At 40.0% G+C, this 18,113-nt stretch overlaps 1 protein-coding gene across 4 annotated transcripts in view; it reads left to right on the plus strand.

Annotated features, from left to right (window-relative positions):
- PTPN12 (protein tyrosine phosphatase non-receptor type 12) overlaps nt 1-18,113 on the plus strand; it is a 63,754-nt gene that overhangs the window by 20,983 nt on the left and 24,658 nt on the right. For all 4 annotated transcript variants that reach the window (XM_079993630.1, XM_079993632.1, XM_079993629.1 and 1 more), the window contains 6 exons: nt 5,183-5,291; nt 7,710-7,786; nt 10,223-10,318; nt 14,263-14,301; nt 14,744-14,815; nt 16,990-17,049. In XM_079993630.1, coding sequence (XP_079849756.1) covers nt 5,183-5,291; nt 7,710-7,786; nt 10,223-10,318; nt 14,263-14,301; nt 14,744-14,815; nt 16,990-17,049 — 453 coding nt within the window. The remainder of the gene's footprint in view (nt 1-5,182; nt 5,292-7,709; nt 7,787-10,222; nt 10,319-14,262; nt 14,302-14,743; nt 14,816-16,989; nt 17,050-18,113) is intronic.

Here is an 18,113-nt window from a genome sequence, read left to right on the forward strand (position 1 = left end):
TGCTCCCACCCTGCGCCCCAAGCTGTCCCTGGTATCTCGGTGCCACTGACAGTTTTTCTGTTGCCCCACCCAGTTGGCGTCTCTGTGCATAGAGAATAACGGGTGGAAGTCTAGGGATTATAAATTATTGAGAGCATATTGCATTCCTCTCTGTTTCAGATGCAACCATAGTTTAGCATCTTAAGGACAAACCCGGTCTTTTCCAAGGATCACACACTCCTTCTCCAGCATGGCTACAAGGAGGAGGTTAGAAACCTTCATGATCTGAGAGTTCTTTATAAATTAGCCACAGCTTGCTATGTTGCAAATAGTAGTTAACCTTAAATTGTTAGTGGAGACAAGCCAACTTCAAGCTATCATTTGTTAAGATGGCTTGTTTTCATGAACCATAGTTAAGATTATACATTGTTTAGGGTTTGGACAATGCAGCAAGCTGTAGTTAATCTGAAGCAGAAGCTACAGAGCTCATTATGGAGGAGGAAAGAGGCATGGTTTAACAATGGATCTGAATGTAGCCAATGTATGTCACACTACGGGTACTAGAATTTCCTGTGCAACCACTCCTTTTGAAACTCCTTTTTCTAGAAGTTCATTGATGAGACAGTTTTAACTATGCCTCTGATTGTTTCAAGCACATTGTAAAGATCTGGTCAGTCTGGAAGAATATAGGGAAATAAGTTTGTACAAGCTTGTGGTGACCTTCAGACTTGATCTACAGATCAACTTTGATTTCCCTCCCTGATAGAATCATTGAGTTGAAAGTGACCCCAAAGTTATAAAGTCCAAACACCCGTCAATAAGGAAATTCACTATTGGAGCATCCCTATTAGGTAGCCCCTCACCTTTGGCCAAAAAAATTCTAATGGGTTGGCACAGCGTTCGAACTTAACTTGTCGCCAGTTTTTCTTGTAACTCAGGAGCACCACCTAGTGACCAGGTTGAGTTATCCAGTCATGTGGTTTGAGATTGATATCTCCTCTGCAGAAGAGCAGCTTTGTGACTGAAGCCTTCCCTTTTTCAGGAAGCCTTTTGATATGCTGAGTCAGAGGGAGCCTTTCCAATGTTGTACGATTTGCATCAGCAAGCAAACAGAAGAAGCTCTTTCAGACAGTTGAACTCGCTTTTCTATTATGGGGGCGGGAAGCACAAAGCACCTTGTGGTTTGCAAACAAACACAAGCTGCAAATGGTTAAATATGTTTTTCTTGTGCTGGCTGATTATTTAAAAGGTTTCTAATGTTCCCCCCTTTATTTGGATTCTGCTGCGTCATTTTTTTCCTCTAGGAATGCAGGTTGAGCATGGAGGTGGGGAGAGCATACTGGAAATTATGACAAAAAGGAGAATAGTTTTTAATTAAAAGAGGCTGTGAGGTGCTCCAAAAGGATCTCCCCAGCCTGGGTGAATGAGCATTAAAGTGATAAATCTGATTCGGTGTTAACCAGTGTAAAGTGATTGAGGGTGGGAAGGTATCCTAACATATCAGTGAGGTTTGAGCTGGTGGTGACTGACAAAGAACCAAGATCTTAGGGTCTTAGTGGATAGTTCAATTAAAATGTTTACCCAGGTTGTGGCAGCAGTAAAAAGGGGGAATTACCGTATTTTTCGCTCTATAGGACACACTTTTCCCCCTCCAAAAATGAAGGGGAAATGTGTGTGCGTCCTATGGAGCGAATGCAGGCTTTCGCTGAAGTCTGGAGAGTGAGAGGGGTCGGTGCGCACCGACCCCTCTCCCTCTCCAGGCTTCAGGAAGCTATCCGCAAGCCTTCGGAGTGCGGCGGGAGTTCCCACTGTGCTCTCTGTATGATCTGTTTTGCTGTGGCTGGTTACAACCCTCCAAATGCCACAAATTAGAAAAAGATCAAAATAAATTATCTATGCTAAGTTGTTCACTAATTTATAAAGATACAGGTTTTGGCAAACTACCCTCTCCAACTGAGTAAAAGAGGTTTGGTTTTTACTTTTGCTAGAACAAAACTGCAGTCACATCTAGACTGCTTTCCCACTTTATTACCTTTGTGTTTTCAAATAATTTGTCTTTTGTGCACAGCATTTATTCCATCTTCAGCTAGATTCCCCATCTTGTCTTCCTTTGCTTTTTTAAAAAATGCACCTAGACATATTATTGTGGCGACCAATTGGCTTCTAGCTTTTATATCTCAGTTTCTAACCCCAAGTTTGAAGCCCAGTCTGTGCCCCTTAGACTGTCTATTTGTCCCCTCTTATAGGGGACTAAGGTCAGGTCTCAACTCAAGAAATAATTTAAATCTTCCAACAGATTAACATCTGTTTTCCTTTTCAGAATTAAGTGGGAAATTGGCTGCAAATGTTTTTGGGAAGATGCATTCTATTTAAAACATGTTTGTTTGTGGTTGCAGCTTATAACATAAGCTTCTGCAGTCTGATCTTTTATTTTGTAAGGATGGATGTCAATTGTAGATATGAAAATTTTTATTCTGTGCGCACTAGATTTAACCTCAGCAGCTGTTGCATAGTGCAAAACTGTTATGGAAAAATCCAAGAGTTGTGCCTCCTCTTACCCAACTTGACTGTGGGCTCATAATTTAAAGTTTTGATGCCATTTGAGTTAGGCAGTGTAGTAGAATTCCAGCAACTGATAACATTGTTGTCCGACAACTCTGAGACTGTAAAAACTCTGTTCTGTAAAAAATATCTTCCCTCTCGTATGTGGCAATGGCTTCTCTCTCTCTCTCTCTCTCTCTCTCTCTCTCTCTCTCTCACACACACACACACACACACACACAGCCACACACACACCACCAACAACACTCTTCTATTACTGTCAATAAGCAGATAAGAGGCACTGAATCATTTATTTAAAAAACCAACTACATAATCACAAATAAATAGAAGCTACATGGATAATGTAGGGACGTGGGTGGCGCTGTGGGTTAAACCACAGAGCCTAGGACTTGCTGATCAGAAGGTCGGCGGTCCAAATACCCGCAACGGGGTGAGCTCCCGTTGCTCGGTCCCAGCTCCAGCCAACCTAGCAATTCGAAAGCACGTCAAAGTGCAGGTAGATAAATAGGTACCACTCCGGTGGGAAGGTAAATGGCATTTCCGTGCGCTGCTCTGGTTCGCCAGAAGCAGCTTAGTCATGCTGGCCACATGATCCGGAAGCTGTACGCTGGCTCCCTCGGCCAATAAAGGTCCGCAACTGGATACCTTTACACGGATAAAGTAAGTCTCAAATATGAAGAAAATGTGGCACCTTCATTTTAAAGCTGCTCATAATCTACTTGTTATCCATGGCCTAAAAGTAGACTGAATGTTTTGAATTGAAAAAATGGAAATCATCCGCTCCAGGGGTGGGATTTGGGAAGCCTCCAGCCTATGGACCAGGTACAGCCCATGAGCCTTCTTCTCTGCTTCCCTCCTTACCCCATCTTGCACAACAATCTGGCCTGAAAAATGCCTTTTGTGTGTGTGGTGGGGAGAAAATGCATATATGGGGGGCTGTTATGTTTGAAAATAGGTGTGGGTAGATGTTGTATTCATACACATCCACACGTGTGAGAGAGGAAGTTTTTGTGTGTTGGGTGGTCCACACTGACTTTTTGCATTGGCCTTACTCGCTGCCAGTATGCAGCCCCCAGAAGTTTAGCTTTGAGGGCATTCCTAAAACCTGTACTATGCCATAGGAAACAGTATATTTCCTGTTTCTCAAACAATTACCTTGATTGGGTTGAGTTCCACATTAGTCCTACACATAGTAGACCCATTGAAATTAATGGCCCTAAGTTGACCACATCCATTAACTTCAGTGGGTCTACTCTGAGTAGGACTAGTGCTGAATGCCACCCATTCTGAAATAGTCTATTCCAGGGGTCAGCAAACGTTTTCAGCAGGGGACCCACCCACTGTCCCTCAGACCTTGTGGGGGGCCGGACTATATTTTGAAAAAAAAATTGAATGAATTCCTATGCCCCACAAATAACCCAGAGATGCATTTTAAATACAAGCACACATTCTACTCACTGATTCCTAGACAGTCCACGGGCTGGATTTAGAAGGCGATTGGGCTGCATTCGGCCCCCAGGCCTTAGTTTGCCTACCCATGGTCTATTCCTTCCACAAACATTATTTCTTTTCCCATTCTTTCTCTCTTTCATAACTGTTTCTCTTTATACCTTTTCTATCTCCATTTTTTAATCTTTCTGATAGGGTAGTGAAAACACATAACCATAAGGTGTACTGTGACACCTTAAAATAATCAAAATTTGGTGTGTTTTCCGATTAAATCGATTTTACTTCATGAATGTGTACATCTAATTACTGTATTTTTCACTCTATAAGAAGCACCAGACCACAAGACACACCTAGTTTTTGGAGGAGGAAAACAAGAAAAAAGATATTCTGAATCTCAGAAGCCAGAACAGCAAGAGGGATTGGTGCACAGTGAAAGCAGCAATTCCTCTTGCTGTTCTGGCTTCTGGGATAGCTGCACAGCCTGCATTCGCTCCATAAGACGCACACACATTTCCCCTTACCTTTTAGGAGGGAAAGAGTGAGTCTTATAGAGCAAAAAATACGGTATATGGTGATTAAGATGATTAAGTCTGCAATTTAGTCTCTCTGAAGCCAGGTTGTGTGGGTTTTGGGTTGAGCAGAGGCGCCTCTCCACTCACTTGTTCTTGCTGCCACTAACCTCCGCCCATTGTGCAGGCAGGTGGGAGGCCCCTGACTGATGCCCCCGCCCTTGGAGCCTGGTGGAATGTCCTGAAATGCCCCCCTGAGGGTGGGAGTGACAAGCCAGTCTGGGATCTGCTGGATCCTGAGCCTATCTCACAGCTGGCGCTGGCCCTCATCCTGTAGCTGTTACAGTAGTAACTAGCTGAAACGATTTGTGCTGTAACACCCTATGCTGTCAAGAAAAAAGAACACCCTCCCCAACTTCTAAATATGAAAGGAAGTTTCTTTGTTACAGTAATGTGTGACCAAGGTAGGAAATGAAAGCTTTCTGCTATATGTTCCACATTGTTCGTGATATTTCCTTGATGTATGCAGTTCCATTGTTTGGCGTGGTCTTCAGAGAAGGATAGCTGTGCAGAGTAATGGTGGTAGAGACGACTAGTTAAACTTCTATTCAGAGACTACTTTTCTGAAAAAGTAAAAAGGAGCAGCTGAAAAAGTAACTTAAAACAGAACATTTTAATTACAGAGACTGAGGAGGCTATCAACGAAGTATAGAACAGAAAAGATCTACCCAACAGTCACTGGAGAAAAAGAAGAAAATGTGAAAAAGAACAGATACAAGGACATACTGCCATGTAAGCCTGACTTTTCCCTTCGAGAGACATGTTAATAACATTTATTAAGATATCTTGCCTGTTAACATTTAAGATCTCTTGAATAGGTAAATTAGATAGTAATTATTTGCCGAAAGGGGTATTTTTTAAGATGCTTCATCTGCCTAAGTGAATGTTTCTTTGTATGTGTGTCAGCCTCCCAGTACCTATTTAAAAACCATTTCCAAGGCTAAAAATCTGTTAATAACTTTAACCTTCCAACTAATGCAGAAAAAGCTTTTCTGACTCACAAAATATACCCAATTATTCAGAATGCTATTTTTCTTGAAAGAATCCGTTAATCTGAATCTTACTGGAAAACAGGCAGAACTTGGAATAAAGACAGACTGATTTTGTCATAATACATATATGAAGCTCAGAGAACATCCTGTTCGAAACCCTCATAAAACATTGAAAATTTGGAGACTTCTAGCCATGTTAGTCTGATACTATAAAATGATGAATTCATATAAACACTGAAAATATGGTCTGCCAGTATGTTTTTAGTTGATTTGTTGTTGCAGAAAAGGTTGGCCATTATTAAAATAGTGGACAATCTTCTTTATCAAATTTTGGCCATAGACCTTGAATTTTTTTGGCTGAGGAAGTCTGAACTTTTGGATCCTCTTTAGTTCTGTGTGGACTTCCGATTCCCAAGTTTAGCTTGCCCAGAAGTGAAAACTGGTAACAGAAATCTGAGCAGCACCAAAGCTAGCTGATGACAGAAAAATGCCCAAAATATAATTACTGGATAAACAATCTCTATAGTGTGGTGTAACCTTTATTTCCAAATGTAGCTTTTATTACCAGATCTTCTAAACCAGGCTTCCTCAACCTCAGCCCTCCAGATGTTTTTGGCCTACAACTCCCATGATCCCTAGCTAGCAGGACCAGTGGTCAGGGATGATGGGAATTGTAGTCTCAAAACATCTGGAGGGCCGAGTTCTAAACTATCTGGTCTGGTTTGCACTAAACCATGGCTCTGCATGAACGAGCAAGTGTGCTGGTGGACAGTTAGAAAATATTAGCTGCTTTACTTGGCTTCTGCTGCTGCTGTTCTGCTAGAGGTTAAGCCATGATTTGACAAGTAGTCTTTCCCAAACTCACTACAAGCAGTAAGCCCAGAACAAACCTTGCTTGCAGATCGTGGTTTGTTTAGATACAAAACCCAGGTCTTCATGGCAATGTGGCAGCAGGGGAAGAGGAGTGAAGCAGCTGTGATTTTCTAACTGTGCACCATAGTATGCCTGTTCATTCATGCTCAGCCATGCTTTGGCTAAGTACTATGCGCAAATGAGGCCTCTGTGTCAGTAGTGCTACATGTTTTTTTGTGTTTGGCAAAGAGAGGTTTATTGGCAAATGCTTTTATCAAGGTCTTGGTTGTCATCAGGGCATAACTGGAATATCTATCACTTTGACGACGAGTCTTTAAGGAAGTGTTGTCTTCTGCAACCTGCTTATATCTATACCAGTAAAACAGGAACAGTAGGACAAGACTGCAATTCAAATAACCTGCAGACCTTGAAACAAGTATTACCAAAGACTTAAAAGACAACCCCAAGTCTTCAAAATATAAAACAACCTTGCAAATGAAATTGGATTTTCTCTCTCTAAGAATTAGTATTTAGATGACTGTCAGTCTATTCTGTGAAGTTGATAATGTGATTTTGGATTGCCTTCAACATAGAACTTGAACACTGAGCAGCAAGCAAGCAATTATAAAGTGTTGCTGGAAAAACTAAATGTGCTATCCTTTCTATAGAGGAACACACGAGCACTTAATACATTATTGTATTATTGCACATCTTAAAATATTTTGCCAGCCTCAAATACATTGTGCTTGTGTGTTAAATTTAAGTTTTTCAAGAGTCCCTGGCTGGGGAATATATTTTGAGTTAATGTCTATACTGTTCCACATTTCCATTTGTGTGAACTTACTTTGCTTCTAATGTTAACATCTGTTTTGGAGCATTTTCACTGGGCATTCAGAGAATAAGGTGGCCTGGAAACTGCTTAAATTTAATCCCTAGATACCTAGAAGTGAAAAAGATGCTTTGAAACAGTCCAGTACTGGCAAAATAGTTGCTATCTCATCATAGAACTTGGAACTATCAGCCAACCCAGAATTTCATATCCAGTGGTTCATGAGTAACTTCATTAATAAAGGAAGTGCTCTCTAAGGAAAATATATAGAATTATGTCCTGCAGAGTTCTGCAGTGAAATAAATAGAAATGTGAAGAGCAAGCAGTCCTGAAAATGAGTGAGGAATTCTCTTAGGGTAGATTAAAGTAGTGCCTAGATACAGTGGAAGAATTCTTGGGTAAGAACTTGTTATCATTCTTGCTGGAGAATACCTGTTAACATGGAAAATAATTCTTCCTAAAATTGCTATGTTTTAGTTGATCACAGCAGAGTTAAACTGACTTTAAAAACTCCCCCTCAAGATTCAGACTACATCAATGCAAATTTTATTAAGGTATGTATTAACATAGATTTATTACGTAATAAAACTTCTAAAAACTTAACACATGTTTCTTTACAGAAAACCAAACTGATGCCAAAGTATTGTATGTGATTATGTTGTGGCTCTGTGTAATTTGATTGCAAAGAGAGAAAGGGGGGGGGGGAGAAAAAGTGGAAGAAAGAATGAAAAAAGGAGGAAGGCTGACCTCCTAAACTAGAACACAATTAAGCAGCGATTATCACATGGCTAACTCACAGCCCTGACAAAGATAGCATCTCTTATTACAGTAATATAAAATAACAATGGTTTGATCGATAGAATGTATCATAGCTGGGATAGCTCAATCGGTTGAGCATGAGACTCTTGGCTCACCTCAGCTGTGGTTCGTCCCTGGGACTTCATTGTTTGTCAGAGCATGCTAGTTGCTGACACTGGGTCTCATTGGCATATTTTATGAACTTCCAGAACTACGTAAATGTCTGCTACACCCAGAGGTTTTTTTCCAGCCGGAACTCAATTCTGGCCCCTCTCAGTTGGGCACCGGTGCCATTATAAGAGAACAAGGGAGGTGTTTGTGGTGAGATCTGGTACCTCTTTTTCTAGAAAAATAGCTCTGGCTACACCTCATTATATGTTACTGAATAGTTTCTAGAGGAGGTTGTTGAACCAGGTACCCACTGAGACGCGAAGAGATCTTATAAGATGGACTTGTGCTTTACCACATACATAAGATAGGCTTGTGTTGGTAAAAGCAGTGGAGGAATCCTGTGCATTGGCTGGCTGACGGTACAAGAATCACAATTCAAAGTTTCTGGGTTCCACCTATCCGCATGACCCTGGCTCTTCAGTTTGAACAAACATTGTGGATCCATTTACACAAGATCATTTATTCTTTCTCTGAATTCCATAGCTGTGCATCGTTTAAATCCCGTTTGCGTGAATCTGGACACTTCCCCATTGCGGAACAAGTCCCCAAGGCTGGGATGCATGGAGTTCTGTGTTGCAAAGTGCTTGTGGTTTGCGAGAATGGCCACTTTAAATCATGAAGCCCCTTGTACAAAGCAAGCCTTGATGGGTGGAGTGCATATAGTTCCTCTTTCTGGCTTGCTTTGCGATGTGGAATTCCATAATCCTGTATTCAGATGTGGAGTTACATAATCTCTTTGTATACTATGATGAGGCTCAAAATACAATGCTGTGCAAAGTCTTCCGTCTGCCTTCCTGCCTGCACAGCAGTTCACAGAAAAGTGCTAATCAGTTAACTCTTTGGCTCACGCTAGTTTGGGTTTAATCCATTGTTTCTTTCAGTTATGCATTCTATGTGACGTTTATTAAGGGTTTTGCAGTCCTGTAACTCATTGGATTTTTAAAATATAGTGTGGTGGTCCTTGTTATTTGTGAATGTCTTCATAGAAACATAGAATTGTACAGTTGGAAGAGACCATGAGGGTCATCTAGTCCAGCCCCCAACAATGAAGGAATCTTTTGCCCAACATGGGGCTTGAACTCACAACCCTGAGATTAAGGGTCTCATGCTCTACCGACTGAGCTATCTTGAAAAATACTGAATGGTGCTACACTCAACACTCCTGCGCACTTTCTGCAACTAGGATAAGGATTCCAAATAAATACATTTAAATAAAACAAATTTTTGATTATGTTTCCAATTTAAAGTTTAATGTAATGTGAAATAGCACAAGGGTATAATTATTGAGGTATATAATTACCTGGTGCTAATTTTTGTTCTTGGTCTTACAAATGCGTGAAACTCATGCATTATTTTTTGACTAAAAAAGATTGCCTGGAGGTGTGAATAAAATGCAGTACAGTACTGAATTTTTAACATCTCTGCACTCCCATAAGGAGAATTCAGTATCTCCTTGCTGCATCACTATGAAATGACTTGTGATTTGGAGTATTTAATGCCCTTGGATGTGGCATTTCTTTCCCCTTCTCCCTATCAACCACCTGAACTGATGTTAAACTTTGAGCAAAATACTCAAAGGGGAGAAAAATAGCAGAGCATTTGAAAAAATAATAATAATGGAATGTTTGGCTCAGTTACTGTAGGTATGTTGAGCGAGCAGCTAAGGGGAAACTTCACAAATATTTTGTAACCAAGGTGTGGATATATATTATTATTGGTTATTCAGTTACTTGGGCATTAGCAGCGAACTTTTGTATTGGAATTTGCTGTTTACTTATCTAATGTAGAGTAAAATTGGTATATATCCTGTAGGGTTTATCTTGGGTGTTATCAGTTTTTAAATTTCCATTCATGTTTTTGAAGAGATTAGCATGTTGACATTTTGAATAGATCAGTTTTGAAAATGCAAAACCTTTCCAACACACCCACAGTCAAACCATCCTTGGGAGAGTTTGTGTCTAAGAACTGTTTCAAGCATGCCTTTAACTGTTTTTGCATTCCGTTATATGTTGAAATTTTAGGGAGTACATGGGCCAAAAGCATATGTTGCCACCCAAGGACCACTAGCAAACACAGTAATAGACTTCTGGAGGATGATATGGGAGTACAATGTCGCAGTAAGTATACTAACCCAATATTTATTTCATTCTGTGATGTGAGCAAACTTCTGCTCCCACTTCTTGTTCTGAGCAGTTTGGAACCAGAGTTTGTTTTACAGTGGTGCCTCGCAAGACGAAATTAATCCGTTCCGCGATTCTCTTCGTCTAGCGGTTTTTTCGTCTTGCGAAGCAAGCCCATTGACGGCTTAGCGGATTAGCGCTATTAGCGGTCTAGCAGCTTTTAGCGATCAGCTGAGAGGCGGCTTATCAGCGGAACAGCTGATAAGCGGCTTAACGGCTTAGGAAAGGGGGGGGAAAGCAAAAAAAAAACCGCGGGAACTAGCAAGATTTTTTCGTCTTGCGAAGCAACCCCATAGAGAAATTCGTTTAGCGAAGCGCCTCCAAAACGGAGAACCCTTTTGTCTAGCGGGTTTTCCGTCTTGCGAGGCGTTCGTCTTGTGGGGCACCACTGTATGTTTCATCCTCTAATCTAAGCTTAGGGATGGAAAGTGGAGTAGATTTTCCTCTGACGTGCTGTGTCCCAAGTTGTGGTATGAGATCAGTGACATCCCCTCTACTTGGAGGAGACGGGTCTTTGTGACAATAAGAGTTTGATTGGTGATGTGCTGAATGGGTACAGCCAAAGTCTGTTGTGCCAGCATGCATTTGCCTAACTTGGGGACGGGGAATGTATGACTCTCCAGATGTTTTTTTTTGTTTTTTTTGCCTTTATAATATATGGTTTATTTGTACGTATATAGAACATGAGCCTACAATGGAGGGCCCCACAGCATTAACAGCCCAAGAAGGACTTGCTTCTTCCATAGCCAAAGCCTTGGATTCTAACAGAAATCAGGCATAGCTCTGTCTCCTAGCTGCCCAGCCTGCAACCTTGCACTTTCCATTGCTATTTTTTTTTTAATATATATATATTTATTAAAATTTTTAAACATAAATGCAGAAATAAAAAACAATGAAACATATATCATAACATATTTTCTTAGCTTCATTGGACTCCCTCACGTCTCCCGCTCCCACTTGCATCATTGTCAATTCTTACCCGCAATTTATCATCTTGTTTACATTCTTGTATCCCATTCATTTAAAATATAATCTAATATTTCTCCCAAAGGTTTATGTTTTTTCCTCAATCTCACTTGTCATCCTAATTCCATCTAGTTTAGTGGTGCTCAATTATTTATGATCTAGCATCCTTCTTAACATTCAACCAAATTACAATGCTTTTTAAAATAAATCTTAAATTTCTTCCAGTCTTCTTCAACTTTCTCTTCTCCCAGGTCTCGGATTCTGCCGGTCATCTCAGCTAGTTCCATATAGTCTATCAGCTGCATCTGCCACTCTTCCAGTGTGGGTAGATCTTGGGTTTTCCAGTGTTTAGCGATAAGTATCCTTGCTGATGTTGTTGCATACATAAAAAATGTTCGGTCCTTCCTTAACACCTTCTGGCCGACAATACCCAAAAGGAAGGCCTCTGATTTCTTAGTGAAGGTATATTTAAATACCTTTTTCAGCTCATTATATATCATTTCCCAGAAAGCCTTCACTCTAGGGCAAGTCCACCAGAGGTGAAAGAATGTTCCTTCATTTTCTTTACATTTCCAACATTTATTATCAGACAAATGGTATATTTTGGCAAGTTTAACTGGGGTCATGTACCATCTATATATCATTTTCATTACATTTTCCTTCAAAGCATTACATGCAATGAAGTTCAACCCAATGGTCCACAACCTTTCCCAGTCCTCAAACATAATGTTATGCCCAATGTCCTGTGCCCACTTTATCATAGCCGATTTAACCATTTCATCTTGTGTATTCCATTTTAACAGCAAGTTATAAATTCTTGAGAGTACCTTAGTCTTAGGCTCTAACAGTTCTGTTTCCAACTTCGATTTCTCCACCTGGAACCCTAACTTTTTGTCATTTTTAAAGACTTCTTTAATCTGAGCGTAGTGTAACCAGTCTCGCACTTTATCCTTCTTTTTCTCCAAACTCTGCAATTTCCAATTGTCTCCATCTTTTTCTAGTATTTCCCAATATTTTGGCCATTTGGCCTCCATATTGGGTCTTTTTCGGGCCTTAGCTTCCAGCGGTGAAAGCCACCTTGGAGTTTTATTTTCCAATAAGTCTTTATATTTTGTCCAGACATTAAACACTGCTTTTCTGACAATATGATTCTTAAAGGCCTTATTGATCTTAACCTTGTCATACCATAAGTATGCATGCCAACCAAAAGCATTGTTAAAACCTTCCAGATCCAGAACGTCAGTGTCCTCGAGAAGTAGCCAGTCTTTTAGCCAGCAGAAAGCTGCGGCCTCATAGTACAACTTTAGGTCTGGCAGGGCAAAGCCCCCTCTTTCTTTCGCATCAGTTAATATCTTAAACTTAATTCTGGGCTTTTTGCCCTGCCAGACAAACTTAGAGATGTCTCTCTGCCACTTCCGGAAGCACTCCGTCTTGTCCACAATCTGTAGTGTTTGAAACAAAAACAACATTTTTGGCAATACATTCATCTTAATAGCAGCAATTCGGCCTAACAAGGAAAGTTTCAATTTTGTCCAACTGTCTAAGTCTCTTTTAATTTCAGACCAACATTTTTCATAGTTATCCTTAAAAAGACTCAGATTTTTTGCTGTTATGTTTACCCCTAGGTACTTTACTTTTTTAACCACAGTTAGTTCTGTCTCTCTCTGAAACCGTTCTGACTCTGTATCTGTCAAATTTTTTCCCAGCACCTTAGTTTTCTGTTTGTTTAATTTAAATCCCGCCACCCGACCAAAGTCTTGAATCAATTGTAACACTCTTTTCGTACTAGATTCTGGCTCCTGCAGGGTCAAGACTAGGTCATCTGCAAAAGCTTTAAGTTTGTATTGTTTCGCTCCGACCTGGATTCCTTCCACCAACCGGTCCCCTCTGATCATATTCAAGAGGGGAAATGGGGCAGCCTTGTTGTGTTCCTTTTTCAATTTTAAAATATGACTCCAGATGTTGTTGGGTTCCAACTCTCATCAGCCCTCCAGCCATCATGGATGGCCAGTAGTAAGAGGTTCTGGGAGTTGCAATCTAAGCACATCTGGAGGGCCACACAATCCACATCCCTGAGCTACAGTGTCTGGGCAGAAGAGGAGGAACATGAACTGTCAGATCATGTGGCTGATAAATTCACAATGGGAGAAGGGATTAAGAAGCAAGGACTGACTTCACTAAACGGTGGAGCACCTGTGCTTCACTTCAGCACAGCCTCTTGTATTGATATCCATATAAACAACTCAACAAAAAGCCCCATCCTCAAAGAGGAGATTGTGCTGTCAGCAAGTTGTCACATTTGAAATCACGTGATTTTCACAATACATGTTTTGTTAACTTGCCATTGTTTCCTTTGGATACAAGCCTATTTAGGCAAGTTTTAATTTTAAAACATTTTAAAATGTTTTTTATTGTTTTATCACTTATTTGTTTGCTGCCTCAGCTCCTTTTAGAAGAAGGATGGGGCATGAGTTTGGGGACAGCTTCAGCTAAATAGTTGTGAGTCCCTGTCATGCAACAGGGCTTCTCCCCACCTTCTCCCCCTTCCCTCCCCAGAATTGGCTCTGTGGGGTCAGGAGAACATGGCAAGCAGAAATGCTGATGCAACTATCATAACAGCATGATGATGAAATCCTTAATTGATAGATTGATTGATTTTGGAAGTGGGTGGTATATAACATTTGATACAGTCCCCAGAAGATTGGCACAAGGGCAAATGTTGTCCTTGACCCCCCAAAAGTTTATATTTTGTTAAACTCTGACACATGGATAATATAGTGTTTGGCCTGCTGCTAAGTCCTTGGACAGCTTACTCCTTCAGTTGTAGTCAGTATATGAATATGCACCTGGAAAGGTTTTAAAAGCACAGATTCTTGGAAACTTTGTACAGTCACATTTCTTTCTTTCTTTAATAGATTATTGTGATGGCTTGTCGGGAGTTTGAAATGGGAAGGGTATGTATTAATAGCGCTGGCTTGTATATGGCCTTTGCTAAATATGTTGCAGTGATAATGCAGTTAATCAAATCTCTGTACAGGTTACTCATTCTACTTGAGGAATTCCCTTGTAAATCTTGTACATTTGCTACTTAATGAAAACTAGCACATTTTCTTGCCACTCTGTTAAGTTTAGTGTAGGAAGGTGTAAAGAAACAAATGGTTTTAGAATGGAATTGCACAGTGTGGGTGCATGAACAGAGCAAATAGCAGTTTTTCCTATGGACCTTCCAGATTCTAAAAGGAAACACATGAAAAGTCCTGAGAGGGAGATGAAGGTCTTGGGTATATTAGCAAGGATGACCTTGCCCATTTAAATCCAACTATCTGTGAATATTCATAAATGTTTGTGCTTATTTTTAAACTATATTTTTGGTAACTATATTTTCTTTGGTAACAGAAAAAATGTGAACGTTACTGGCCTCTGTACGGGGAAGAAGGTGTTTCTTTTGGACCATTTCATATTTCTTGTGTAAGTATTTTGTTAATGATAGTGCAGTACTAATTGATGCTTTTAAAAAAATAAAGTAGTTCTAATTCCATCTTAAAGAAATGTATATATTAACTGTAGTAAGCCTGCAACTCACATGTATTTAACTTCTTTTCATTCAGCTTTATGTATGTGGGAAAAATTAAAATTAAAAAGGGGGCAGAGTTCCAGGAAAAACAACTTTGGCAATCCTGCCTGTCACTGAACCCAATGGTTTTTGACTATACGTGATTTTGGCTTGAGGTGCGGTTCCTGGAATGTAACCCCTGCATAAGTTGTGGGCTTACTGTAATTACAGTATATTGAATTGCTCTAATTCTGAGGAAGTGCTGGTCCATAAGCCTCAATGATGCCAAGTTGATATTCTTTTATATGAAATAATTTGAAGAGTTTGCTTACATTTGTGTCTCTCCCCTTGGCATGTGGAACATTTTGAAACATGGCAAACTATGCATTGGTTTTGTGGGCATAACGGTGACATGGTTTACCACCACAGGAATAAACTTGGACTCACCTTGGTGTTTTACATCCCCCCTCTCTCCTCATTTGACACGTCTACAAAGAAGAAATCAGGAGCTTTTTTTAAAAAAATAACCACAGTATAGCATATGTCAGTGCCTCAACAAACTGTGGTTGGTCTTTACTATGATTTGCTGAAACAATTCCAGTTGAAAGCTGCAAACTAAAGCTTCTGACCTCCTTGCAGACATGCTAGAGGGGACAAGGAGCAAACCCACTTCCATTCTTGTAACACTAAACAATAGGTTAGTATTATGTGCAAATGAAACCACTGAATAAGTAAAACATCAACTAACATTATTACAGAAAAAAAAGTTCTCATTGGGCAAAATGGGGAAAAGCAGTCATAATGGTATGCTGCTGGTGTTTTACGAATTGGTGAACTACTCATAACTCATGGTAGAGTTTGGAAAGTGAGGGCAGAAGCCTATAGGTTACAAGGAATTTTAAGAAAGCCATGGTAAGGCATAAGTAGCAAAATTTGAATCAACTGCCATAAAAGAAAGCTGGCCTTTTATACTGAGAATGTGGTTCTGTTTAGTTTATTTTATTATAAGTTTATTATAATAGATTATTATTATTATTATTATTATTATTATTATTATTATTATTAGTTTATTATAATAGTGTCATAGAAATGAGAAAACCAATAAGGAAGAAAAGGAGGGTAAGTTATGCACATGTGTGCAAAAGAATACAGTGGTGCCCCGCAAGACGAACGCCTCGCAAGATGGAAAACCCGCTAGACGAAAGGGTTTTCCGTTTTGGAGGCGCTTCGCAAAATGAATTTCCCTATGGGCTTGCTTCGCAAGACGAAAATGTCTTGCGAGTTCCTGTGGGTTTTTTTCCCTTCCCCCCCCTTTTCCTAAGCCCTAAGCCGCTTAACAGCTGATCGCTAAAAGCCGCTAAACCGCTAATAGCGCTAATCCGCTAAGCTGTCAATGGGCTTGCTTTGCAAGACGGAAAAACCGCTATACGAAGAGCCTCACGGAACGGATTAATTTTGTCTTGCGAGGCACCACTGTACCTGAAAGACTCAGGCAGGCGACTCTTGGTTGGATGCAGAAGTCTCACAGGAGGGATCTTTTATGCTTTGTTTAGATTCAGATTCAGTTTCACTTCCCATGCAATGTTCTCTTAACAGTCATGCTGCTTGTCCAAGAACTCACACTCTTTTGACAATCAGAAACAGGAGAATTAAAAACCTCCTATGATAGCACCGTGCAAGCTTTTTCCAAGATCTTGTGGAACAACAGTAGCAGTTACTTTCCTTCCACTCAGGGTTGCTTGGATCTAGCCCATTATTTAAAGGAACTATAGCCCACAAGTGCGGACCACTCTGGCTTAGTGTCAGTGTAGATATGACTTTCCCAAAATTTTTCCAGTTTTAGTTATGGTTAATGCTACATTGGCACAGCACCTAAATTTTGGTTATTGTTTTACTTAAAACAAGTGAAGCAAATCACTCCTATGAATGGTGTGATTCTGAATTCTGCTATTTTTAAAGATTAACCTAAGTGGATACAATACTGCTGTTAGGAGTAAATTAGATTTGAGTGAGTAAAGCACTACTGTCGGTACTAAGCTAAAATTTTGTGACATTTCCATCTATTCACAAATATTCCCTTTTCATTTAGGAAGCTGAGCAAGTCAGAACAGACTACTATATTAGAACTCTGCTATTAGCCTTTCAGAATGTAAGTAAGATAAAAGCTCTATATTGCAGCTGGTTTAAACATAGTATTGTTAGTCTGATGTCTTCTGTGTACCAAATCACTTTGCCCCTTTTGACAACATGTTAATGTGGGGCTGAAATGGCTTTGCGACATGCGATAACTGGCAGGATAACGCCTCCAACTGTCAACCGTCCTGAAAACTTTTTGTATTTGGTGTTTTAATATTGTGATTTTATGTTGTAACCGCCCTGAGACTTGCAGGTATAGGGCAGTATACAAATTTAATAAATAATACTTAAAATTAATAATAACTTGACTTCCAAAAGACACAAAAGGAGTTTTTGGTCATTTGGGGCAGCGGCAGCTCAACTCAAATCTTGACTTTGAGATGATGCTCCTTCAGTTACTAATTTGTGTGGTTTAAATGCTTCTTGGCGCATTATGAGGCACTTGAGTGGCTTCACTTTTTAATAATAAAAATAAATTTGAGTGTCGTGCGCATTGGGATCTGGGCTGAGCTTAATGGTGGTTTTGTTGCTTCATCTTGTATAGTTTGCAGAAATGTTTCTAGGCCTTGTAAATTTAAAGCTGTGATTCCCGGGAAGCTGAATTCCCTCCTTGGTTCTAAATTCTACCTCTGGCAGAACCTGTTCGTATGTTGTTGTCAGTAGCGCTGCATAAGAGCCTAGGGTGCTATGAATGGGCTGGAGTGTATTTGTAAAGGCTCAACAAACAGAAGCTTAATATTTGAAGGACGTGGGCTTTGACCCAGTGTCTGTGTCAACTTTTAAGTGAAGCAAATTTTGCAACTTGTGCTATTTCAGAGACACCATATGTAGTCTTTGGGTTTGTATTAATTTATTAAAATTATATTCATTATGTAGGAAAATAATTATAAACTTGTTGGCCTGTTCTGGGTAGATGCTGGCAGTGGTGTGCTTACCACGTAAAATGTAGCCTCATGAGCTCTATACGGTGAGCCATTTGTGTGAAGCAGCTCCTACACTTACTTATTTACTTCATTGTTTCTTTAAAAATATATCTTAATGGTGGTATTTCACAACATTTTTATTCACCTTTCTCTG

The sequence above is a fragment of the Podarcis cretensis genome, assembly GCF_951804945.1.
Source record: "Podarcis cretensis genome assembly, chromosome: 10".
NCBI lineage: Eukaryota > Metazoa > Chordata > Lepidosauria > Squamata > Lacertidae > Podarcis > Podarcis cretensis.